The following is a 27,253-nucleotide window of genomic DNA, read 5'->3' as shown; positions in this document are numbered from 1 at the left end:
GCTTAAATCCAAATTAACAGGCATAATAAGCAAATGCCAATAGGAGGTTGCTGGCAACTTTTGAAATTCTGCAATGCACAATTCAAAAATTATTAGGATGATGCTTGGCCTTTTGAAATCTGGAACCTTCCCTTTAATGCATCAAAGCTTTATTTTGTGACCAAAGTAATGTATTGTTCTGTATGAAGAAAAAACTAAATTTAAATTTTATAGGATGAATGTCTAACCCGTTATTTATGTGGTTGATACACTGAAAATCCTTTTTGATTTATTTAAGTTTGAAGTTATTCACTGTCCTTTTATTTTCCACATATTATTTATGATCTATTGAAATGGGTTGATGTACCAAACTATATTTATTGTGTTTGTTAATTATTTAAAGGCATTTTAAAATAAAAAATACATTGGAAACTTGTTTCTGTGACTGGGCTTGCCTATTCAGCATTAACTTGAGCTACTAATGTATACTATATTGAAGACCACTATTTGTTTCCCACTAAGTATGTACAGCTCGATAATACCACTGAATATGTGTTTTTGACCAGAACAGTCGGTATGTAAAGAATGTGCTTGAGGAACTCAACAAATGAAGCAGATGTTAACTCTCTACAAGTATTTCTAGGTGATTGTAAAACAAACAGGTTTGTGTGTAAGTTTGAGACTTCTGTGTTGAAGAATTTGTTCAAAGTTGGCCAAACTGGACCTGTCATGTACATGGCTTCAGGCAGAGGGGGAAGTGTACATGTGTTCAAGTAAGATAATTAACTTTAAGTTTGAGGTTCTTTACTTTCACTTTACATTTCCTACTATTGTATATTGTACGTTTACTTCACTGCCTTACAGATCAGAATAATATAATCTTTACTGCACAACATACAGTATATCTCTGTTAAGAACCATTTGCTGAAACAACACTTCAAACTAAAAGCGACATCTCCACAAATCTTTAAAAAAACAACTACACTTTGGTTTTATATTTGGCATTGTATGCAATTTCAAATCTGGTATTGAAAGCCTGTACAGTAAAAAAAGGTTAATATTGTAGTATTCATTTCTTTAAGTTACTGCATTTATCATTGATTTGTATAGCCTACACACTGCTGGAAAGTATTTGGACTCACATACTGCATTTCCACTGTTGCTGTACATGAACCTCACTGCAGTATTTCATGCATCTTAGGTGTATTTGTAATCCACTACATTTATTTTGCAGCTTTAGTTTCTAGTATAGTATAGTAACTATTTTACTTTACTGCAGCTTTCAAAAGTGTTTGAAAACTATTTACTTTTCACAATGATAAATTAAACTACCAAACACTATAAACAGTAGTTAATATTTGTTCAATCTTGACCAGTTGCATGAAGATTCTGCTCTTTGTGTAACTGCTATTATGCTAATACATCAGTAATAACGATATCTTCTGTAATAAAACACTCTGAAATGGGCCATTCTGCATATTTGGACTTTTATTAGTTGAAAGTACTGGTACAATACTAAGTACCTTATATCTGTACCTATGTGAATACATGTACTACAAGAACACAGATTCAAAACATAGTAAGAAAAACCAATGACATAAAACTTTCAGAACTGCGTTTGCATTTCTGAATTGGGTAATTATAGCGATTACATTTTTTTTTATTAATACAGGCAGATAGTATCCTAAATACATAACATCATACAATTGGTAGAATGCCTTCAATTCAATTGAGTTAGTAATTTGAGTAACTAAAGTTGAGAGTGCCAGTACATTTATAAGCTTTAATGTACATATGACTATAAGGCATATCTACATTTGTATTTAGTCTCAGACTTCACTGAAGCAAATCTTTCCCCATTTTTTATTGTGTTGTGGTACTTTATCTTGGTTTGTGGCAATTATTGTCTCCAAAAGTAATTGGCTTTGCACTGTATTTTTTAGGGAATTTAGATACAAATTATTACTTGAATTGTGCTTTAAAAATAAATAATTTAACCATTAAAATAATCGTATTTATTATTGTATTTATTTATTGTCCTCCAAACCCCCCAGCATTATATTTAAAGGTGTAAATTGGGTGTACATTATTTTGAAATGAACTTTTTTTTCAAACGTTATTAGTATTGTTCAAATGTACAACAATAGGGCTGATTAACATGAAAGTAGGATACAAAATAAATAATAAAATGGTATAATTTAAAAATTCAAGGGTGAGTTAAATTGTATAATTCCAAGTTGCTAAGCAGTTCATTTGCATATTTAGAGCTCATATAAATAAGGGATTTACAACGTAATACGAATTCATTTTGAAACGCTTTAAAGATGAAGAGTCTTCATAAATGTAGCTTTGTGTATATAATATTTGGCCACTATGATAATTGTGTTTTATAACGATTCCATGCATTACATCCACATGTGAGCTTCTGATTTCTGTTTTTAAAGATTAAAGTCCTACTGCCGTTTCCGGTGACGCCTCCGTGGCCACGCCCCCTCAGCATCACTTCCTGTAAACAAAGCAGCAGCTGTCAGACAGTCACGTTCCTGTGTTTTCGCTCGTTTTCTCTCGTTTTCTACACCGACTTCAGCGTTTTTTCGACGATGGCTCAAGCCGGAGTGGTCCTGGACAAGGACCAGTTCAACTGCTCGATATGTCTGGACGTGCTGAGGGACCCTGTGACCATCCCCTGCGGACACAGCTACTGCTCGGGCTGTATCCAGAACTACTGGGACCAGGACGACTATCTAGGGATCTTCGTCTGTCCGCAGTGCAGGCACAACTTTAACCCGAGGCCGGTGCTCTGCAGAAACACCATGTTGGCCGACGTGGTGGAGAAATTCAGAACGACTGGACTCCAAGACACCACCACGACCACGACGACGACGCCTGTAAATCAAAGTTTCGCTGAGGCCGACGACGTGGAGTGCGACGTGTGCACCGGGAGAAAAAACAAAGCTGTGAAGTCCTGTCTGGTGTGTCTGGCCTCCTACTGCGACGTTCACCTGCAGCCTCATTACCAATCTGCTGCTTTCAAGAAACACAAGCTGGTGTCGGCCTCCAAGAAACTCCAAGAGACGATCTGCGGACGACACGACAAGCTGCTGGAGGTGTACTGCCGCACCGACAAGCAGTGCATCTGTTACATGTGTCTGACGGATGAACACAGGGGCCACGACACGGTGCTGGCTGAGGCGGAGGTACAACTGAAGCAGGTAATCTATTTATAATCAAACCGTCTGATTGATTCAAGACAAGGCTTCTGTGGGAATCAGCCCCTGTACTGTCATTTGACCTGGTGTGATCTACATGGTGTCCTTCACTTGTGTTTTTTACAAATTGCTTAAACGTTTTTATTTTTTATTTTTATTTAGTTCTCTTTATTATTCTCTTTACAAAAATACAAGGGAGGTATAAAACACACTGTATATGATAAATAATAAACTCTTAGTCAAATAAATATAGAAAGTGAAACAATACACAGTAAGCAATAAACTCTAAATATAAATAATATAATAATAATATAATATAAATATATAGAAAGTAGACACATGAATACAGGTCAAATAAAATTCACAGAAAATGAAATCAGATAAGTTGAGTGTAGAGTAAGCGTATAAGATAAAATATGTATGACTGTATATGGCAGAAATGAACAGTAAGATTGAATTATTGCACTTAAGTGGTGGATAAAGTTATTGCACAAAAAAAAGTCTCACTGTGATCAAGGTCTCTTGCTCAGGAAAAACAGGAATTCTCAACAACGAATGCTTGACAAACAATATATGGCTACACTGGTTCCACATTAAATAAAACATGTAGGCTTACAAGTGACATTCAGAATGCTTGAGTATAATGTTTTTAAATTTAAAGAGATTTTCATTTGTATTGCTACAGTTGTATAATGTGGTCTGGATTGAGAATAAACAGTGAAATCTTACCCTTTTCCATTTTTTAAAGTAAAATGACTCAGTCTTGAAAACCTAAAGCTGGGTTTTCAAAATAATTCATTACAATATTCAACCCAATTATTGCTCTACTTTTTTTTTATGTGGACATGGTCTAATGTCTTGACGGAGGAAAAAGGCACAACATAGCAGCTTTAACAAATAACTAAGTAAAAGTAGATTTATTTTAATCTAATGTGTCTAAAGTCTAATATGGTTTTGATGGAGATAAAGCAACAAAATTACCTCATTTCCTATTTTCACAAACATAATAAAGGCATTTAAAATCTGACAGGATATTTTAGACATGCTCTAGAGTTCCCATGTTAATCTAGTCCTGATGTGACAAGCTTGTGTTTTTCAGTTAGACCAAGTCTACTGGGGTCTGGGTGGCAGTGAAATCAGCTATATAGCAGGAGAAAAAGCTATTAAATTGCTCTTTTCTGTTTGCACAAATGGAAGAATGATCCCACAATCTGAAATGGGGTTTCAAACGACACATGAAAGACACGGTGTAACCAGTAGTTTGCCATTGCAAAATCTAACATGGTGTAATGTTACCGTGAAGACACTCAGATCTCCATGAAATAAAAGTGACAATAATCTATTGTTATTAATATTCTTTCCTCAGGGGCAGCTTGGTGACATGAAGCACAGCTCTCAGCTGAGAATTCATCAAAGGGAAAAAGGAGTCCAGGAGATTAGACAAGCCATTTTATCTTTCGCCGTAAGTGCCAACATCCTGTTTGGTCATAAATATATACCATATATACGTGTTTAAAATGCTTTTTATATGTTTCTGTGTCGCCCCCCCTCCAGCGCTCTGCTCGGGCAGCAGCTGAGGAGAGCGACGCCGTCTTTACCGAACTGATTCGGTCCATTGAGCTGAAGCGTTTCGAGGTGAGGGAGCTGATCAAAGCTCAGGAAAAGACGGCCGTCAGTCAGGCCGAGCACCTGCTGGAGAAGATCCAGAAGGAGATTGTTGAGCTGAAGAGGAACGAGGCTGAGTTGGACAAACTTTCCCACACTGAGGACCACGTTCATTTCCTTCAGGTAACAACGCTCCGATTAATACCATCAAAGGTATTACGTACAAGTACATTTACCTATGTAAAGTGCAAAAACTTCAATATTGTACTTGAGTATTTCTATTGTTTGCTACATTATGCTTCTACTCCACTACATTTCAGAGGGAGTATTGTATTTTTTACTTCACAACATTAATACATGACATGTGATTTTATATTCAAAACATGTGATCGGTTTATAACGTATGATGCCTTATTCAGTGCACAAAATTCGCTAATTGAGTAGTCCATAAAGTCTTATTTTGTTTTTAGGAAAGTTGATTTAAAAACAAAGATATATTTACTCCAATAACCTATTTTTGCACTTGGTTAAGACAACTAGGTTTCAGGTATAATATATATATATATAAAATAAAACACTATCAAATAAATATACATGTTTGCGTAATAAATACTTTTGATGCTTCAGGTATCAGAATCAGAGGGTTTGCAGAAGACTGCATTTTGCACATATAAGGAATTTGACTTGGTGATAATTTGGTGCAAGTGTGAACATATAAAGACACAATACAAAATAAGAAAGCTTAAATTTTACTGTGTACAGTTGTGCATGGATGCGGAATTTTTTTCCAGGGGTTTTAAAAGTTCACTTTGTAAATACAGGTACAACAATATGTTCAAGGGGGGAGATAGTAAGGTTTATTTTACAACAGTTACTTGAGTAGGATTTTGAATTCAGGGCTTTTATTTGTAATGAAGTATATTTATGGTATGTGTGTATGGGATTTTACTTAAGTAAAGGATCTGAATACTCTGAGTACTTATTTACTTCAGATGTCTGGCACAGTAACACGCCTTAAACTCATGTCTCTTGTATGATATTCAAGAGTTGTCAGTCTCTCCACGCGCCACCTGTGCTGTCAGCTTTGCCTTCGGTCAACGCGGACCCCAACCTCACCTTTGTGCCCGTGATGACAGCCGTCTCAGACTTTAAAGGACTGCTGCAGGAGGTCTGCCAGGGAGGATTTGTCAGCATCTACGAGAAAGGTAAGGGTTGTCTTTTTATCTGATACAAATTATTCTGATAACTCTGTTTATGTGTTTTCTTTCTCTTTTGTAGTGAGGGATATAGTGATTGTAGGTCATCCGAATCCTGCTGTACAGCCGGACACAACGCAGCCCATTGATGGGGAATCAGCTGTACAAATGGAAGCAACACAAGGTGAGACTATAAACCTGTTCACGTCCATCTGTAGGACATGATTTGGATGGGTCAGTCACAAAACCACAGCTTTTGATACAGGTGCTAAAACGTAAACTTTGTATGATTCATGTAATTGGAGAAACATCTGTATTGTAATTAAAGCTCTCAGGAAGCTCCCCATTCCTGTTAAAGGTTGTCTTGGTGTGAGGTTTTCTTATCCGAATGGACGGTCTAAGAATAGTGGGTGTTGTATGGTGTACAGATTATAACGCCCTTTGAGGCAAATTTTTGATTTCTCTAATCAACTGGTTATTGGTACTATTGGTCCAGACCTCTGACCTTGTGTAAATTAATTAGTTTTCCTTAAATTGGTTAATCTAACAGCCCATTTCATGCTGCTTATCCATATCCAGTTAGTGTTAAGTGATTGATTAATGCCATAAGTAGGAATTATTATATTATATTATATGATCATCCATCCATCCATTCAGACCGGGGATCTGGAGCCGATCCCAGCTGACATCGGGCGTGAGGAGGGGTACACCCAGGACGCCAGTCTATCACAGGGCACATAGAGACGAACAGAGACAGACAACCATTCACACTCACATTGACACCTACTGGCAATTTACAGTCATCAATTAACCTAACACATGCATGTCTTTGGACTGCGGGAGGAGGCCAGAGAACACGGAGAAAACCCACACAGATATTATTTCATATTTAAAGCTGTCTGCAGCTTGGAAGCATTTTCAGAATTTGATTGCATACTATGTGACATTAAGAAGTCTTAATTGAATTTGTTGAACCCTGCATAAACCCTGTTGGTTGCACATCCAAATCCTAACCACATTCTCATGCCACACAAACACCTTACTCAGCTTGTTTGTTTACAGTAGAGTTTGCTGAACCTGCTCAAGAATGACAGTGCTGCAGATTTTGACAGCTGAGACTCTGTAGCAACAGTGTTTGTTCTCTTTGTGCTTGCAGTGATCCCTCCGCCTGGTCTTGATCAAAGTCCTGTGAATCCCCTGAACCCTTTCCTCCCTCCTGGGCCGACCTTTGCCTTCTCACCGTTTGGTAAATACAGCCATTAAATGAAATGTATTTAAGCATTAAACAGTGTGCAGAGCCTGTTTTACACAAGCAAACCCAAATGCAAATTGTATTAGAAATGTTTCCATTTTTGTGACAGAAAGAACAAACGGTAAACGCTGATTGTGAGAAGGACTTCATTCTCTGCTCAGGACCATAGACTGTATTATATAATGAATGTAGCCTCTATGTCGAGGTTCGTTCTCTCAACTTGATCCAATCGCCATCTTGTCAGACTTTGACTCCCCCTCATTACCTCTTAACAAAAAAAAATTTGATGTGTGTTTGGGGGAGGGAGATACGTCCATCTGGCTGACGTATAGCTCTGAGGAGAAGTGAGGGCCAGCGGCTAACTGTCACTCAAGAGGCCGCACCCCTAATTATTCATAAACTTTAACCTCTACTAAAATAAAAACTAGCCTTGAACAAAAGAGTGTTGTCATGGAGATATGACCTAAACATACAAACTAGAAAGTTTCTTTGTACCAGGAGTTAAACAGGTTTAATGATGCTGTGAAAACGGCATGTTTAACATGAGGGTCAATGAGAAATTGCTCTATTATGAAACCTGCCCCTAGTGGACACTCCCTGGTGGATTTGTTTTTTGGCACTTCCTGATTGGATCCAACAGGAAGTCGCTGTGGTTGGGGCTTGCTCAGGACGCCATTTCTGCACTATATCTTTACAGAAGAAATAGTTGTCTGCTGCTATATTAATGTTGAGTACATTGCTTTTAAAATGAAAGTAGCAATATCACACTGTTACAAATAATAAAACTAAATAAATGAAAATGATAAAAAATAATTTTACATGGACATGTTACCTTACAGATACACATGTAAATTGAGTAATTGCATCTTTCTGGTTAAATATTTAAATCTTTGAAAGAAAAATGAGTAAAATAGTAAAGGAAACCATATAGACGTGTTTTTATTAAATGTAATCTTAAACTGACATCTTAATCTTAGTGTATGGCGAGTTATTTGTAATAATATAATTACTGAAATGGCAGTCATTACATTGCATCTTGTTGGAAAAGTGGCTCTGTATATGTTCGGTTGTTACTACCTGGTACAGATAATGTCCAGGAACATGTTTGTGAGCTCTCCTCCCAACATGCTTCTCCGTGTTCAAATGTTTTTGTCACCTTGGGGTGCTGTAGACTAATAATTCCTTTTCTGTCTGCTCAGGCTCCAAACTCTCCTCAGGAACCAGACAGAGGCACTTTCAGCGCCGCGCTCACCCCAGGAGGAAATAGACTTGTAGTGGACGTCAAAATCAACATTTCATAGGCACCTACACGGGCTGAATGTCATTATACCTCAGTGCTGTTTTCTCACACATCTGTACTGACACTACTTCTGACAATTGTACATTTAATAATCCATATTTTGTAATTAATTGAATTGCTGGGTTTTCACCAATCTGCTATACTTGCATTTTGCATGATAGCGCGGGTGGGAAAGACATGAGAAAAGTATTTTGTGCCACAGTAGATCACATAGACCATGCATTTACTTAAATATTAAGCAGCACAAAGCAGGACCGACACAGTATATCTTATTTCAGTATTTGAAATTAAACTGCCTTTGCATTTTGTGAAGTTTTAGGTTTTTTAACAGTGCTATTCTTTTATAATGATTTCTCATTTTTTAACCAAAAGTACATAATGCTGTTTTGCTTTAGAGACATGTAATAATATGGTATATTGTGACTTGTGACATGCTTACATTAAAAAAAGCAACTTCTTTCTTATTTGCATGAAGGCAGGTTCACACTTCACTGAACTTTGAACAAATACAGGCACTAGGTGTCCGATGGAGAAGTGGAATAACAGGTTGACTTAACACGCAAATACACTTTTGTGTTACGCATGTTATGTGTCCAATAACTCACAAGTCAGTGCATCTAGTATGAATTCATCTAATGTATACTTAGGAGAGGTTGTTCAATAGAAGGTTCTTATTTGCACAGGCTGCTTGATCTGGGACAGCCTATTTGCAGGTTTGCTGGCTGTGATTGGAGGCTTCAGGGTGCAGCAGGTGAAACCTGAGAGGCTGTTATCAGCACACCTGTGAGCTACACCCATCTTTGTCCCTTCCAGTTTGTGTTTGGAGTGTGGAGGAAATGGCTGCAACAACTATTTCTATTGAACAAGATCAGTTTTGTTGTTCAGTGTGTCTGGAGATTTTAAGAGACCCGGTGACGATCCCTTGTGGACACAGCTACTGTTTGGACTGCATTGAGGATTACTGGAACAGGGCCAAGCAGAAAGGCCAGTACAGCTGCCCACAATGCAGGCAGGTGTTTAATCCGAGACCTCTGCTGAGTAGAAACACTGTTCTGGGCGAAGTGATAGAGACGTTTCAGCGCTCTGGATTTCAAGCTGCAGCTCATCCCTTGGCCAAACCCGATGAAGTCAAATGCAGTTTCTGCACATTGAGAAAAACTAAAGCTGTTAAATCCTGCGTTGTGTGCTCCGAGTCTTACTGCGCAGCTCACCTGAGAGTCCACGAAGAACGCTTTCATGGAAAAGCCCATAAGCTGATCCCAGCTGTGGATCAGCTCAGGGAGAAGTTGTGTCCACATCATGATAAGTCACTGAGGCTGTACTGTCGCACTGACCAGCTGTGTGTGTGTTCCCAGTGTGTTAAGGAAAGACACAAGGGCCATGACGCAGTCTCAGTGGTGGATGAGAGAGCAACACAACAGGTGAGGTTGAATATTTCTTGATGCAGAAATTCCTCATGAGTTCACATGTTTCTGAACAGCTATGTAAAATAAACAAATAACATCTATAAATTGTTTTCACCAATATTCAGACAGAATTGATCTGAAAGTATGGATTTTTTTAAAGGGTATACTCTGCAGCCTGTGATAACATTGTAATGTTCTCAAGTATGAGAAAATACATCACTAGTAAGTATTCAGAATATTTTAGTATTCAGATAGTATTCAGATATTTTACTTATGTAAAAATCAGAAATATCACAGTGTAGAAATACTCTTTTGTAAAATCCCTGACTTCAAAATCATACTAAGTAAGAGTATAATAGCATCAAATTTAAAGTACCAAAAGTAAAAGTGACCATTATACAAAACGGCCCATAAAATGGATATGCAACCTAATTAGCTGGATTCTTCTTATATACATTTTTTTTTCAGATCATGCTTTTTAAAATATGTCTGAGAATAGAACCAATGGTATTTTTGACACATTTACAACATAGTGGCTGGTACACGTCTGATCATTCTCCCCTAATTTGTTAATTGGCATTTTTAGTGCATCTTTCCCTGTTACACTCTACTGGTCCTGACATAAACTTTTATGTAGGAGGAATTCAGCTAATTTGGTAGAATATCAACTAATTATATGATTTTAAACCCTTAGTGTTAAATGTTACCCGGTAGTACCTATAGTAAATGTCTTTTATAAACTGGTCTAACTGCTTTAACATTTCACATATCAAATGGAGGGTGTAAAAATGTGCCCTGGTCCTGCAGCCACGTCTTGTTCTCTGATGTTAGTATCAGTAGTTCAGGTTTAAAGACCAAAGGCCTTCCAGTGCAATCCAATCTTTTGAACTGTGGGAATTTCTTCTTCTTCTTTTTTTTTGGACTGAGCAGCCTGGGGGACTGTGCTTTGTGATATTCATCTTTGTATTCTCTTAGAAAAAACTCCAAGAAACCTCTTTGAAGTCTGCGCAGAAATTGAAGGACACAGAGAAGGAACTCCGCTATGTTGTCAGATACATTAAGGTGAGCTCCATGTCAATATATGATGCTGACAAACTGCCTGTGCTCAAAAGTGAAACAATCTGACCTCCACAGCACTCAACAGAAGCAGCAGTGGAGGAGAGTGAGAGGGTTTTCTCCAAGTTGATCCGCTCCATAGAGAAACAAAGCTGTGAGGTGAAGGAGGTGATGAGAGTCCAGGAGAAAGCAGCTGTCAGTCAGGCTGAGGAGCTGCTGGAGAGGATACAGAGGGAGATCATTGAGCTCAGGAGGAGCGACGCTGAGCTGGAGAAGATTTCTCGTGCTGAGGACCACGTCCACTTCCTCCAGGTACGATACAAAACTCTTTAGTTGTGGAAAATAACTCCCAATAATGTCTATCCCTATGTTTTGCATTCAAATGATGTCCTATCATTTGATGTTTCATGTCACCGCAGAAGTGCAAGTCTCTCCATTTCCCTACAAAGACTGTGGAGATGCCCAGCACTGATGCACTTCAATATATGATGTATAAAACCATGAGAGGAGCCCTGGCTAGTCTCAAAGACAGTCTGAACGAAACACTTGAAAGAGAATTCAACAGGATCTCTGATAAAGGTATGATGTCTCTTTTACACCCTATCGCCATAAACAGGATTATCTTGTTGATATTTGTTTGTCTGCATTTCTAGTAATTTCACTGAAGGAAACCAGCAATCAAAGTGCTTCTGAAAAGACTAAAGGTAAGTGAGTTTCATTACATTGATGTAATAAACTGCTACTTATTTAAAACAGCTAAAACAACCCAGATAATGTCACAATGATGTAATCAGGGACCCAGACGATGAAGTTTAAAGAGTTAGCTTTTAGTGAAAATGCATGTTTGGGGGTATTGATTATTATTCTCTGTTCACAGTAGAATGCAAAAAAAACATGTTCTCCATGAATTCAACTCAAAACGGGTTGAATTGTTTATACAAGTACAAATGGTCACTATGAGACTGAGGTATTCCTTTAACGTTGACCTTTTTACGTTCTGTTTTTCACACCTTTCTACTTTTCATTCAAAGAACTAGATATTTTAACACAGTTCTACTGATGATTTGTCCAGAGAGGGATTTTAAGTAGAGATCGGTAGAAGAGCTCCAACTGTGTCACTTAACATTGTCTATGGGAAAAATGTTTTGTAATTTGACTTCCAGAACCACGGGCGTCTGAAATAGCTAACTATTTTGTTGTTTGATATGTGTTATCTCCTACATCTGTCTAACAGCCAAAGGCAGTGACATACCATACAATACAGAACCAAAGACAAGAGCGGATTTTCTACAATGTGAGTACAATTATTTGGTAAACCATAAGACATTCATCTTTATGAAACCAATGATTAATAGTGTCTGAGAATGTACATCTACTGTGTCCAGATTACAATGAAATAACCCTGGACCCGAACACAGCCAACCCTTATCTAAGCTTCTCTGATAGTCGAAGAGAGGTGACCACACGTTCAGAGCCACAGCCCTACCCAGACCACTCGCATCGCTTCACCAACTGGGCCCAGGTGCTGTGCAGAGCCGGGATGGCTGGACGCTGCTACTGGGAGGTAGAGTGGGCTGGTAACGGAGGGGTTTCCATTGGCGTCTGCTACAGAAACATGGGCAGGAGCGGAGGTGGGAGCGACTGCAAGCTCGGACACAACTCCAAATCCTGGAGCCTGGACTGCTCTTACTCAGTCTGTTCATTTCAGCACAATAAAGAGAGTGTGACCATCGCTGCTCCCTGCTGCAGCAGGATAGGGGTGTATCTGGACTTCAGGGGTGGGACTTTGTCTTTCTATAATGTTTCTGATACGATGCTTTTACTCCATAAAGTCAAGACTACATTCACCCAGCCTGTATACCCAGGATTTTGGGTGGGGTTGAGTTCTACTTTGAGGCTTTGCTCTATTTAAATGTAAAGATGACTGCACTCCATAAATAGTCTGCACGTAGCCATGTACGTGTATGGTTCAAAATGTTTGTTCGACTAAGATTAATAATGAAACTGAGATGGATCTAAAAAGGAAAAGTTGTCAAATAGGTCAAGGTGTACATTTATTTTGAGCATATGTTTTATATTGATTTATTGTGCATCAGATACATTTTATCTTAAATCAACAATTTGTACATTAAAGCTGATTTATTTAACGCTTATAATAAAGCATTTAATACGTGTTAAGACTTTGAATATTTTTGTAATTAAAAAATGTATTTTTTCCACCCTCAGTGTTTAACACAAAAGTTTGACATGTTGGGATATACACTATAGGCTATGGTTTTTCACTCGCTGGCATAGATTTAGTTAAGGTTGATACCATAGCAATTAACATGCTACATCTTGTTGTAGCAACAGCAGTTTTACAGGGGTTATGTGCAATGAAGCCAAGAAATAGTCTGCAGTTCTTTGTGTTTAAGATAACTGCGAAGCCTTACATTTAATGGATATCAGAGTATCCATCTCAACTCTGCACCAGAAAGTGATCAAGCATAATTTACATTGTGTTGACATAATAGGACATTTTTCAGCAAACTTTTTTGCTTTAAAATGCCATCTCTTAAGGAAAAACTGACATTTTGACATACTGCACTATCACAAAAAAAGGGAAGGTTCCTCTCTAAAATATTATGTGGAATACAATCATAGTATAGCCCTGCAGCCAACCTTAGGATCCTTGCCTTCCCCATGCCTTGTCCTTTCTTTTGAGCCAAATCCAGAAGCTCCCTTGTTCTGCTTCTTCCGCTAGCTCCTTTAGAGCCTTCTTGGGTTAGGAGCCAGTGATCCCAAGAGTTGCTGGGTCGAGGCACCGGTGAAGCATCTGCACCCAACTTCCACTGGGAAAGTTCAAGCTGTCCACCCTGTTCAGCGTACCTCTTCTTTTTCCTCTCAAAGGCCGCCTCCATTCCCTCTTCCCATGGTACAGTTAGGTAGTATAGTCTGTTACACTAAAATGTAAAGTCATAGTATGGTCTGTTAACTAAAGTGTAAAGTCCCAAGTTTAGTTTGGGTCGGTTTGAGCTCTCTTTAAATGTAAAAGATGGCTGCACTCTATCAAACAAAACAGTAACAGTTCTCAAGTAGCCTTTTCTATGTGGTTCAAAATATTTGTTTAACTTGACCTGTTTGAATAATGAAACGGAGACAGAGGGTTGTGCTCAAAACTTAGCATTTTAATAACTGTGCCAGCAGGGAGCAGCAGCAACACTTTGGTGGAGCAGGTCAACAGCTGGTGGAGCTTAGATCTTATTGAAGGCAGCAACATCTACACTCTGGATCTACAAAGGAAGAAAGACGCATTCAAGAATTTATGTTAATGTGTAACCTGATTTTTTTGTTACGACTGACACAGATTCTGGAAAGATTTTGTTGTTAAATCGTGTACTGCAATTTTCCAATGCTGTGAGCGCCACAATTAAATTTCATTCATCCCCACTGGGCTGGAGGCAGAATTGTGTAACACAGATGTATAAAGAACTTCGATTTTAAAACAAGTGTAATACGTTTTTCCATTAGGGTTAACAAAGTACAACAAAGTGGTTGTTACTTACAAAGTCCTCAAACTTGGTGATCTCCTCCTCCAGGATGTCTGTGCCGACTTTGTCATCTTCGACCACGCAGTTGATCTGCAGTTTCTTGATGCCGTAGCCAACTGGTACCAGTTTAGATGCTCCCCACAGGAGCCCGTCCATCTGCACCGAGCGCACACACTCCTCCAGCTTTGCCATATCAGTCTCATCGTCCCACTAATGGAACACATGGATGATGGGGACACACAGAATAATAATGTAACTAATGCCATTAAGTCACAATTCAACACGGTTAACAGCAAAACAAAGCTTTTACATATGCTGAATAACAGCATACTTTCTAATACGGACTACATGCATGTTTAACTTATTTTGTTGGGGTTCATATGAATGATATAAACACATTTAAATAAATTTGATAGTCAAAATTAATTCCAAAGAACATTGAATCCAAAGCACTCTCTTTGTTGCCTTTTCTGAAACACGTAAACAGTGAATCACACCAACAGGGAAGACACATTTCCTGATTTGAACAACATTTTTCCAAAACTATAGGTTCCTTATATAAGAACACAACTGCAATGGAACTATCAAATGAGTATGAGCAACATGATACAGTTGAGGAGGACTTAACGTACGGGCTTGACGTCCAACAGGATAGATGACTTGGCGATGAGGGCGGGTTTCTTTGACTTCTTGGCTGCATAAGCATCCAGACGCTCCTGCTTGAGGCGTGCTGCCTCATCGTCTTCGTCATCACTGCCGAACAAGTCAACATCGTCGTCGTCATCGTCGTCATCACCATTTTCGACCTGTACTGGAGCAGCCTTGACTGGAGCAGCCTGGTTACAACAATGAAAAAGAACAGGAAAATATCTGAAAGTGTGCTCTTCAGACGACTTTCTCCAATATGGTTTTATCTTTCTTTCTTTCTCTCCATTTGCTTGAACAATTCAAACATCGTACAATGATAGAAAATCAATAGATGTGTGCTGGGGAGGAACGAAGCTTAAGTCCTCCCCAAAAAGAGTCAATCAAGTATATTTAAAACAAATAAAATAAAAACCAGATAAACGAAACATAAAAGACAGATCTTATGTTATCTACCTTAGCACATGGGACAGCTGATGGGCTCTTTTCTAGCACCCCCACTCTGGACTCCAGCTTCTGCAGGGCTGCTCTCATCTCTGTCACCACTAACAAACAAACAATAGAAAAAAAATGTATAAATATTGCGTAACAAGTAAACCAAAGCTCAGGAAGACATAAAAAAAAAAACTCAATACACACACATACCTTTGTGCAGAGCCTGGTTCTCCAGTTCCATGCTCTTCATGCGTGAAACCAGCTCCTGGTCTCCTCCTGCATGTGAGGATGACTGTGGAAAAATAAACCCAAATTAATTAGCAAGTTTCCTGTTGCAGATGAGGGTTCAGATGGTAACAAAGCAAATGCACTATCATCCAGGCTGAGAGCCAATCCAAGCCTGAAGAGACGAAGCAAGCAAAATTAATATAGTCAAAGTGGTTGAGGTTTAAAAAGAAACCCATGCAGGGCTAAAATCAATGATTTGGATACACAACTGACACACACACAATGCTGTTAAAATGAACTCCCTTGATCCCTAATAAAGAGGATTTCATGTTTACAATGACAGCATGCAGGAATTTTCATTTCCCACAATTAATAATAAATTAAAGGGCATAGTTCAACATTTTGGGAAAAACATATTTGCATTCTTGCCGAGAGATGAGAAGATCTTAAATCAAAAATAAAACGTTGGCATTTGTATGGATTAATGTAACAAGATATCAGGTGCCATTTAGTGTAGGTGGATTTTTAAAAAACATTTTTTGGACAGAGCCAAGCTAGGTGCTTCCTCGTATCCAGTCTTTGCCTAAGAGAAGACCGATATGAAACCTTCTGATGTAACTCTTGGCAACAACGTGACTTAATGCATTTCCCAAAATGTCAAACTATTTTTTTTAATTACTGATCACTTAATTCAGAGGTTACATGAAAGCTAACTGTCACTGTATACAAAGAATTGAGCTTTCAAGATAGAACATGTTGAATGGAAATAGTATTAGCATTTTAATGGTATGAATCAGAAATACTTTAATAATGATCACAAAATCAACATTGTTTGAATTACCACCCACAAATTTCAAATTAGTTAGTGATAGTGTATTAAGCCTCAAAAGAAAAAAAAGATGCAGGATGGCATAGTGGTTGAGGATGAGACATCTTGAAACATCGTGCTGTGATAACAGTAGCACACTCCACACCAGGCAGCAGCAGCCAGCACATCCAGCTCTCTGCTGCTGCCATGCAGCGTTCCCAGGCCAGAGCAGCAAAGCTGGATGAAGACTTACATTTCTGTGCTGCCGTCTTGGATGGCGCCCTTTGTGCGGCTGCAGGGCAGTTTTCACCTGCACCCGGTGATGTACAGGGTGAAGGTAATGGAGGGAAAACAGAGACAAAAAGAAAAGTACTGGTTGTAGATAGAGTTAGCTGCTACAACTTCAGCGTCATCAGTAATAGGATGGAAACTGATCAGATGTCAATATTGTCAGAGAAATGGGATGAGATTATTTTAATATTGTATTATTAATTAAAAATAACCTCAACTAAATCACATTACCTGATCAAATGTTACTATAGTTCTAATACTAAAGGATTTTCAACAGTCTGAGCACATGTTTACATCTGTGAAACCACTTATGGCTTACTCAGGTCTTATTAAAAGGCAGCTGTTTCCAGCAACAAGCTCAAAGACTAAGTAAACAATACATTAGCTCTTTTTGTTTTAATGAAGTCTGGCTTACACACTAGAAAGGTTGACATTTCACAAAGAGAAGCCTTCTTAAAGAAATTTCACTGTAGGTGATGAGACAAAATCCAGTGCTTTTACCATTCAAGTATGACTTCTCAAGCTTCAGCTGAAGTTAATGAGTAGGCCAAATTGAATGTGTCTTATCCAAATCAGTCCTTTTAGTATGATAGTGGTTGCTTGCTGAGAAACGTGAACTCACTCTTTAAGGTAACAACATTTAAGTAGCCGATGAGACAAAGTAGATTTTTCACTTGAACACTTGTTTCTGTAAAAATCACATACAACAAATCACAATCATAGTGCTAACAATATTGCAAATGGCACTGACGTAAAGACAAACACATACGCAACGAAGTGACAGATAGCAATGAAGATTATGGGAGAAGCAAGCAGAGGTGAAAGGGAAAATAAGTCCTAACAAAAAATTGTAGCATGCATGAAGCATGTCCTTGTCAAGTGCAGGCTAAATGTTTTTCTGGGAATTTAATCAGGCTTAAAATGTCCGCAATTACTTGCCGTCTTTTCTTTTATCACAATTTCTAATTGAAACAGCTATCCCCCTGTATTAAGGCTGGTACACGAACATTAGTGAGTACAGTACAGCCACTACAGGGGATGTTCCTATGGCTCATTTGTTGCACAGTACTCACTCCGTTTATGGACTGCAGGATATTCTGTCGGGATTTAGCAATGTCCTGCAGAATGGCATTAAGTTCTTTCTCCTGCAGGTACATGTGGGTAAAGCAGTGATGAAGAGGGAACAGTAGGAGACTGAAAGCAGCGTGCAAAACAGACAAAAGCAGAATGGACCATACACCCAACATTTAGCATGACTCCGTTATCAAAAGATTTGAAGCAAGTAGCAAATAAATGTGAGCTACGGCCTTATCTAGTTGGGCCTCACGATGCATTATGAAGGTTGCATACATTTAAGCAGCAGGCATAAAGGTGACACAAACCCAGGATAATGACCTGACCTGCAACTCTCATGGTGCAGCTGTCATATTCCCACTTCAGTACATGTACTGTAACAAACTTTTTCCATTTAAACCATTTGACACAGGAAGAAATATGCCCAGCGAAATAAGAATTTCACAGCGTAATCTATGGATTTGTCTGAATAACCAGGGCATCGTTTCTGTAAAGACATTGCTCATTTCTTGTTTTTGGGCAGCAGTGGAGGCACACATCCCAATAACTCAGTCAGCAGAATCAAAGGGCTGCTTAAAGACCTTCTTTAAAGAGAAGTGATCATTCTCTAATCTCCATTGTTGCCCAGGCATGTGCACACTGTTGCACTGGACAGCCTGAGAAGCAGAGGCAGCTGCCAAACCACCTGACCCCCTCTCACTAGGATGTGCCACATCTAAATCGAGTGGCTTAACTCACATGCAACCAGCTGCTCCGGGCTGACGATGATGTAACTATTGCTTAATAGGCCAGTGACTGGCAGGGCAGCATGAGCTGAGGTGGTGTCAGACAGGAGGCGAAAGGAACTTTCTAAAAAAACCTAAATGTCTTTATTTCAAAGAATGATCAAGTTGATGGGCACTGAACAGGCTTTCAAAAGAAAAGTTATTTTTCAAGCAAAATATGCGCTTGTTTTACCTGTGTAGAGGGTCCGTTGGCTCCTTCGTAGAAACGCGTCTCTGCCTCATCGTAGCGCTGTTTGTCAAACCAGACTTTCTCTGAGGCGAGGCACTGCAGTCCACTCATTTTGGTACTGAGGAGAGAAATCAGGAATTCAGGATAAATAAAATAATGTAAAAAAAACAAACATTGAGCTGCATCCAACACTGTCTATGAACAAACAGCCATGACCAGGTGTTTAGTCATTACAGCCAGCACAATCGGTGACAAGACAATGAGTGACAGAACATGATGAACAGCCACAGATGGAGTTGTTGTTGGTGGAATAGGGAGAGACAAAAAGCAAAAGACAGACAGTTTCAACCGTATACAGTAAATTAATAGCAGAATAACAGGCATCAGTTTCTGTAAAATGAAAACTTTTTTTTTTTTTTAACTGAAAAGACTACTGCATATGCTTCACCTCCCTTCTCATTTTGCTGACTGGTTACTGCAGCAGACAGGCATATACACATTCCTTAGTCAGTGAAACACAGTTGCTTGGTCTGCAAAGTCTGGATTATAGAACAAAAGGTTGGTCACTGCCCGAAACAACCCCCCTTAGTGATGGCAGAGGTTCATTTGTCCACACTGTGGGATTATGAGACAGACCCATTTTACTTACTATCTATCTATCTATCTATCTATCTATCTATCTATAACCAGAAATACTTTAATAATCCCAGTAGGAAATATATGTATATGTCAGACGGCATGTTGTGCGCTAACACTTATGCAACGCAAGGTCAGATTTAATGGCCGTTAAAGGATAACTAAATAAATGTAAGGGGCTGTATTGATGCATGCGTAGGTACAAATAAGAAATGTTAAATGCAAGAAAACGGCAGAGTGCTTTGGAATAGGATTTTACAACTCTGAAAATGATCACTGTGAAATTAATTTTATCTTTAGCCACAATAATTGCGAGATAAATACAGCAATCAGTACAAATAATCAACTGGCCACCGCAGCGCCTTGAAATCATGTTGCATTGCACTGCTGCAAAAGTTGAGTGAGTCCTCTGTGTTGGCACCCCTGCTACGTTCATAGATTGAGCTCATTTAAATGAATAAGGGGGCTACATTTATTTTCTCTTTGAGTGAAGGCAGGATGCGGCCTACCGAGCAAACTCCAAACTAAGGCTCATTATAGACCAGCATCTCAGAAATATTATGCACAATACACAAGTAAGCATAACTGAAAAAGCCAAACAAGAAAGCATTACGGACAACCCCCCCCCCCCCCAAAAAAAAATCCCAACAAAAATCAAACAAGTTACATAAATCTAAAAGCACACGTCTCTCCCATTCCTTGTGCCAGAGGTGCCATACTTGTCCCATCTGGGCCTGCTTTCCGTCTCGGAGAACCCCCTCTTCCTCTGGGTCGGCCCCTTGCTGCCTTTGCCGCCCTGTTCGGTTTCAGAGGAGGTGCGATTGCGGCCTCTGCTGTACTGGCGGTGGGGGGTACCAGAGGCTTTCACTGTGGTGATAGGCTGCCCCTGATCCTGCTGTGGACCGTGGCTGCGTCTGGACTGGAAAGTCAAGTGACCTCTGGTGTTTGGACTCCTCGGAGACGAGGAGAGCGGCCCGTTGCTATTAGAGACGAGCCATCGTTGGTAGTTGCTCTCGGCATGTTCATAGGCATTGCGGTTGTACAAGGTTCCCTCTGCCTGAATGCCCTGGAGGAGAGGGCTTTTACCATAAGAGCTGCTTGCTTCATTTGAGGGGCTCAACCACTCCTCTTCGGCCCCAGAACTCTCTGACAAACGTGTGCGCCGCGGCAGCCTGCCAAACTGGACTCTGTCTCCGCTGATGATGCTTCTCTCCATAGTGGGATTATTACCCTGCCTGAAGGTCCCCACTGGTACAGCATGCTGAGGTACTTCTCCTTGCTGACGGTTTGGCCAAGACTCATCCATTTCTCTATTAAAAAAGGGGTCCCTTTTCTACTCACTTATGTTAAAAGGAGAGAAAAGAAGCAACAGGTGGAAGCTAGAAACATTAGCACACCACAAAGGACCTTGCTGGTTAGACACACCAAAAAAAGCTCTTAAAACAGCTGATGTGATGCCAATGTGGTCTTGTGGGTGAAGAGACAGTGGACTGATCAAAAAGCTTACTTTTTTGAGAAAATACTATATACAAGGTATTTTCCTTTATAGGAAGAGTTCAGGATGAGGATAGAAGAATTAACCTGAGAATGCAAAGGGCATCATTTGTCTATGCTTTTAGGATATGAAATGATGAAATGATGCCCAAAAAAGTCCTAGCAACTTGATCAATCTCACATTGGACTTTCAAAAACCAAAGCAAACAATGCAAAATGTAATGTAGCTAACACAAATGACAGGTGAAAATGGCCAACATGTATGTTTGGATTAGGTTTGCAGTGTTTCCTCCATATTCATTTCAAATTGGAAAACAAACGTACAAATATTTACTTCATTTGTTTAATATTGATTTCATGATTAAGCATTTAAATCTTAATTTAAAAAGGTCAATAACACCCTGATTAAGATAGGTGCAGTGCAACACTAGACCAAGGCTTCAAACACACAGCAGCTGTGTCCAATTAACGAGGAAACACTGGGTTTATGCATTAAATGGGTTTCAACATTCAAAAACCCAACCTGCGCACCAGTGTCTGGCTCACCTTTGTTTTGGCATGCTGGAGAACAATGTACACTACCTATTGTGGAATGGAATATTTAAATAATTCAAAGTAATGCCACACATTTGAAGTATATTCAAAATCATTGTTTCTTAAACAAAATCCAAATATTTCTGACAAAACTTCTTTTAAACATGCAGGCAAACATCACAAAGGCACTATTTACATTTCCATGCATGAAATTAAAAAAAGATAACCACATCATTTAATTAAAAAAAAAAAAAAAAACACTTTACAAAAGCCAACTTACAAACATGAACGATGCATTATTTATAGCAGTGTTAGAGAAATTCCCTTTGATAATTCCTAATTTCATGTGGGACTTTTACAAAGAGGGGTTTTCATCAGGTCATTTTGAAGGCGGACGTCTTATTAACTGTTGAATTATATTGTGTTAAACTGAGAAGAGTTTCTAATATTTTGCCCTCCCTGTTGGCTGAAATAATTATTACTCAACTAGTCAACAGAACTTAATGGTTTCAGTCGTTTTTTCAAACAAAAAATTAAAAAAATACACCAAACAAATGCTTACACTATCCTCTTACATGTGAATATTTTCTCTTTTTGCTGTTTTATAACTGATTGAAGCAAGCGATGTGAATGATGACCTTTGGGCTCTGGGGATTGTGATTTACATTTCAGCCATTTCACAGACAAAAAGAATTATTTGAGAAAACAATCCACAGGTTTGTCAGTGGAAATAAGCAGTTAGTAGCAACCCTAGTCCCAATATATCAATAAGTTGTCAGAACAAATCCCCACCACAAACTACAGCCTCCAAAATGACCATTACGTTAAATCAACACCTCTTTGAAAGTTTCAATTAAAACAGATTTTAACCTTCATAAAAGGTGGGATTTACTGCAGGTCTGATTATGGGGGAATTGCTGGGTCTATGCCTACTATGCAAAGTGTCTTGAGATAACTTTGGTTATGATTTGGCACTATAAATAAAATTGAATTGAACTGAATTGAATTATTGGAGTGCATTCGTTTGAGCAAGGGTTACTTAAACTAGCAAAATACTTCCACCACACCATATAACTGCAATAAACCAGAGCATGTGTTAAAGCATCAGCTGTAAAGCAGCTGCAACACCAACACTCACCTTTGGCAACTGGGATGGGAAACTAATGCCAAACAGAGAAAAATAAGAGACAATGCAAAAAACTCAGATATAAATCCTTATGGAAAAACCACCGCATTTCTGTGATTTACTCAAGGTTTGAGGTATACTGACATAAAAAACGAGTGCAAGTCTGTTAAGTGATAATGGAAATGGGAGACAAAAGTAGCACTCACTCGAAAACTACAGAAAGAAGTGGGGCAAACACCAGTCCCAAATGAGGCGAAGTCTAAGCGATGGTAAACAAAGTAGAAATTGGTCTTGTATTTCACCTGTTGCTCACTAGCTAAAGTTAGGTGGCACAAGTTGTTTTTTTTGACAGCCGCAGCACAACTTGTAGCTGGTTCCTTTGACCACGTGGCGCTTGAAAGCTCTGCATTTAAAAATACTTTGTGGCTTTAAACAAACGGTACACTTTTCGTTATGTTCCAAGTGGTAAAAATACAACTCTTGTGCACTTACTCTTGGCTTTATTCGACGTTTTATGGCTTGGTAAGTGTCCCCGGACGTGCTGCCTCGGCTGTAATCCGACGGGAAAAGAGGACGTGCATTAGCGGACCGCCTGTATCTTTAATGACAGAGGGGGGGGCGGACCGAGGTGCTCCGGTGACTTTATCTTGGATTTCCCCTGTCTTTAATGTTTATTTAAAAAAATACAATACCATGCAACCACCCAGGAAACGAGTTATTTTCTATAAAATCCTATAAATATGGAGGAATTCGTGTTTACAATACTATTTACGCCATACCTTCGGATTGGTTTGATCCATTTTGGCTAAAGACTTCATTTCCCAGAAGCAGGTTTGACAGGCTGGGGTCCCCGGCCTCATACACGACTTTTACAGTATATTTTTAGTATGAGCGCTATGTTGATTTGTCTATCCAGTTCGCAGGGTTGACTTTTGTGATTGCATATTTTAAAATACATGCTTCTAAATGCTGAAAATTGAAAAAAAAGTTAAAAGTTAGCTCAGTTTTGACAAAGTTTCTTGTTGAGCCAGATACTCCCTCCTCCCTGGTCCTGCAGGGGGCAGACTAGACCAGTCGAGCCAATTTAAACCCTGCAGAAAAAATATACAAGGCTTCTAAATATTATTCATGATGTATGATGTATAGACCAGAAGACACAGACGAGAGTAGAAGTAGTAGTAGTGGAGGGAAAAATGTAGGTTTTGGTGTTGTACTGTTGTTTATATGTTTGATCCAGGCTTTGTAGAATTGTTTTCCAATTTGGAGGGATCGTTTTACACAGGTAGGTCTGTTGTGCAATACAAGCAATGAATGCAGAATTATTAATTAAAAAGACCCACAAAAAGCAAAAATCATGAATACAAATCAATAACATATATCACACATGGAAGACTATTCCCCATAGTTCCACAGCATATTGACAACAAGCACTAATCAATGCATTGAAAGCATTGCAGACATACAAAAACAAAATGTGTTTGTCAGAACAGACTGGCGGCTGATGTTTATCATTAAATAACCCCAAACTGAAGCTTCAAAAATCTGACACAATTCAGACAGCTGGCCCCAGCATCTCCTGCTTCAAGGAGTCTTAAAATGTTGCTCAAAAAGATGACGGCTTTGAACCCGTGAGGACATTTCACCTCCGTTTTCACCTTCAACAGCTCCGGTTGACCAGTAATTTACAACCTTTTTCCCACTTTTTTTTTTTTAATCCTTTCTTTTTAAAAGGCACATAGGACGACTGGGCGAGTAAGAAAAGCAGCACAAGTGAAATTGTGACAAATGCTTAAGGACTTATTCTGTGCTGGGCACTCTTTGAAATGAAAGCCACAGTTTGCACAGTTCACACAGTTTATGGTGTATCCTCTACAGGAGATCTATGATAGGACAAATTTGCATTGTAAAAATTAGTAAAACCTTTGACTTTGTTCTTGGAAGGAGTTCAACAACACGTCTTTCACTGATAAGCTGATTTATTCCTTCATCCAGCCTTCCCTGCCCTAGTTTATCTATTACTTACAGTCCTTTTTGTATTTCTTTATTCTTGCATTATGTATTTCCTATCTGGCTGACACACTGTGTTCTTTTAGTGTGCCGTAAATTGCTTCAGGGGATTTTCTGTTTTTTTTCTTAGGGCCTACTTGAACACCCCCTCAATTTTTTTTGACTCAATTATAATAATAAAGTCTTTTGGCTGTAAACCTAGCGTTTGCTCCACTGACAGATGAGGCGTTCACTTTGTGGAGCCATCAGATGCTAAGCAGAGAGGAAGCGCATTTACACGTAAGTATTGCCTGACTTGTGTCTCAGCCTCGGGAATAATAAATGTGATTTCTTGAATTGGGTGGCCGAGGTCTTAAAGCAAGGTCTTCAGCTATGTATTTGTCTTGTAGCACTGACAAGGCCTTTGCCTCAGGGCTATGGGTAAGAAATAACAAGAAAAAACATGTTGCAACCTGCGTTGAGCCAAACATCTATCAGGGAGAAGAGTATGAATGGCTGATCTAGTTTGTAGTCAGAACTTCTACTCAGAGCATTACTTGAGGTGTTGTTTTAGGCTGCAGCTAGCGATCATTTTCAATTTCTATTTCTATTGATCTTAAAAAATGATTATCAATGAATCGCCTAATCTATTAAATATCCAAAAATAATGAAATGGGTCCATCACAGTTTCCCAGAGTCCAAGGTGACGTTATCACAGGTTTGTCCAACCAACAGTCCAAAGCCTAAACCTGTTCAGTTTACAATGAGATCAAACACAGAAATCCTCAGATTGGGGAATCTGAAATCCGAGAATATTTTGTGTGCGTGCTGTTTTGTGTGAATAATGAATAAAACTATTAATCATGAGTATAGTTGCCATTTCATTTTCTGATAATCACCTAATCGATTAATGGACTAATTGTTCCCAAATGACTAACAAGAGATGTTAAACAACTGCAAAGAGGGGCAAAATGACCACAGTGAGAGACAGGACTGCAATAAAAAAAACTCCATCAAATGGCCACAAAGCGAAAGAAATGATGACAAAGAAATGCAAAATCACTACACGTACAGTAGAGGTAATACAACCACAAGGATGCGGAAAAAAACCTCAAACATACGTTAAATAAAAACACAGATGCCGAATTACTGCAAAGAGATACGAAACAACTTCAAAGGGATGCAAAATGACCCCAAGAGACCAACCATGATGTGAAACATTCTCAAAGAGACTCCAAACAGCTACAGGACACAACAAGACTACAAGGGGCTAAGTAGTGGGGCAACATCTGCTTCCCTACTTCTTACCTCCCTATATCTGCCCCCCTTGCTCAGATCAGTCCCATTTTCAGACTTAAACTTCATTTTGATATCAACTACACCCCGGTGGGGGGTTAATTACCTCTCTAACATTAGGTCACGATGGGGGTCTAATCGCCAAGGACTCTTATTCAATCATTATTTATCCGGCATGCATTTGTAATACATTTTTATTTTCACATGTAAAACTGGAATCATTTAGTCTCTCCTGATTGAAATACAAAAAACGTGTAGATAGAATAGAATAGAAATACTTTATAGATCCCAAGCTGGGAAATTGCAGAAGTAGTTCCTACCACAGTAGGTGGCTCCATAACCACATTTTGCCATGATGACAATAATCATTGGTTGCAGTCCTTGATAATCTGACCTGTGCTTTTCCTTATTTCAGTGTTGATGCTTACAGTGTAATAGCTTATGAAAACACAAGCTTGAATATGATCCATTAGCTCTTGGTAGGATCCATTAGAATAGGATTAAATGATTTATGTCTCAGTAGGAATTTTAAAAGCCAGTCCATGCATTTATCTTCAACAGGCTTGACTACTGTAAGAGTATCCTGTCCACCAAATAATTGATTTCAAAATACTTCTGTCGGTTCACACAATGCATGGTTTAGGGCCCAAATACATTTCTGATCTTCTGCGTTGCTGTGAACCACCCAGAGCTCTCAGGTCATCTGGGACAGGTCTGCTCTGTGTCCGCAGAGTTAGGACTAAACATAGAGAGGCAGAGTTCAGTTTTTATGCTCCACATGTTTGCTGCAACTCTTAGTTCTTTAAAACCAAGACAAAATGTTTCTGTTTTTGCTGCCTTTCAGTAAACAAATTGATTTATCAATTTATTTAACTTCTACTGTAGCCCAATCATATTCCTTTGATATTCTAGGTTTTATTGGATTTTCTCTTTAAATTATTTTATTTGCTTCTTTTTATTTTTTGGGAATTATTTAATCTGAATGTCATTTTATGCTTTTAATGTTTTATGTAAAGCACTTTGACCATTGTCAAATCACCTTGTTGTAGCAAGGTGCTCTACAAATAAACTTGCCTTGTGGGGATCAAACACTCATCTGTTTTCACAAAGCTTTGTTTAAATGCAAACAACTAAAATGTTTGAAAAATAAGCCATTAGCCAGCAGTCGTTGATGGTATCACACAAACCTTTTGTTAATCTGTGTTTGTATATG

The 27,253-nt window shown here is 38.9% G+C and overlaps 2 protein-coding genes across 5 annotated transcripts; one reads left to right on the top strand and one right to left on the bottom strand.

The window, feature by feature from the left end:
• Positions 1-2,515: 2,515 nt before the first annotated feature.
• LOC310957868 (E3 ubiquitin/ISG15 ligase TRIM25-like) lies at positions 2,516-13,064 on the top strand. Its single transcript, XM_083928606.1, is given in 15 exon segments — positions 2,516-3,191; positions 4,555-4,650; positions 4,743-4,976; positions 5,839-5,998; positions 6,072-6,173; positions 7,146-7,235; positions 8,441-8,506; positions 9,307-9,962; positions 10,923-11,014; positions 11,016-11,070; positions 11,073-11,315; positions 11,423-11,582; positions 11,657-11,707; positions 12,238-12,297; positions 12,389-13,064. Coding segments are annotated over 15 exon segments (3,204 nt in total). The 5' UTR covers positions 2,516-2,579; the 3' UTR covers positions 12,916-13,064.
• Positions 13,065-14,149: 1,085 nt separating this feature from the next.
• Positions 14,150-23,322, bottom strand: LOC310957769 (elongation factor 1-delta-like). 4 transcript variants are annotated; one of them, XM_083928497.1, is made up of 11 exons: positions 23,251-23,321; positions 22,771-22,792; positions 21,645-21,680; positions 20,324-20,944; positions 18,972-19,086; positions 16,903-16,959; positions 15,824-15,905; positions 15,635-15,723; positions 15,166-15,369; positions 14,549-14,743; positions 14,150-14,275 (listed from the first exon to the last, which is right to left on the bottom strand). In XM_083928497.1, the coding sequence occupies exons 4-11, from the start codon at positions 20,908-20,910 to the stop codon at positions 14,237-14,239; spliced, it is 1,368 nt and encodes a 455-aa protein (XP_083784623.1). In that variant the 5' UTR covers positions 20,911-20,944; positions 21,645-21,680; positions 22,771-22,792; positions 23,251-23,321; the 3' UTR covers positions 14,150-14,236. The 4 variants fall into 4 exon arrangements, with proteins under 4 accessions (XP_083784623.1, XP_083784622.1, XP_083784624.1 ...); XM_083928496.1 differs by lacking the exon at positions 21,645-21,680 and having other exon boundaries at positions 23,251-23,322; XM_083928498.1 differs by lacking the exon at positions 21,645-21,680 and having other exon boundaries at positions 20,324-20,914; positions 23,251-23,315.
• Positions 23,323-27,253: the final 3,931 nt, after the last annotated feature.

The sequence above is a fragment of the Echiichthys vipera genome (assembly GCF_963691815.1).
Source record: "Echiichthys vipera genome assembly, chromosome: 15".
NCBI classification, from domain to species: Eukaryota; Metazoa; Chordata; class Actinopteri; order Perciformes; family Trachinidae; genus Echiichthys; species Echiichthys vipera.
Note: the sequence above shows the minus strand (reverse complement) of the source record. Positions and strands in the feature narration are given on the sequence as shown.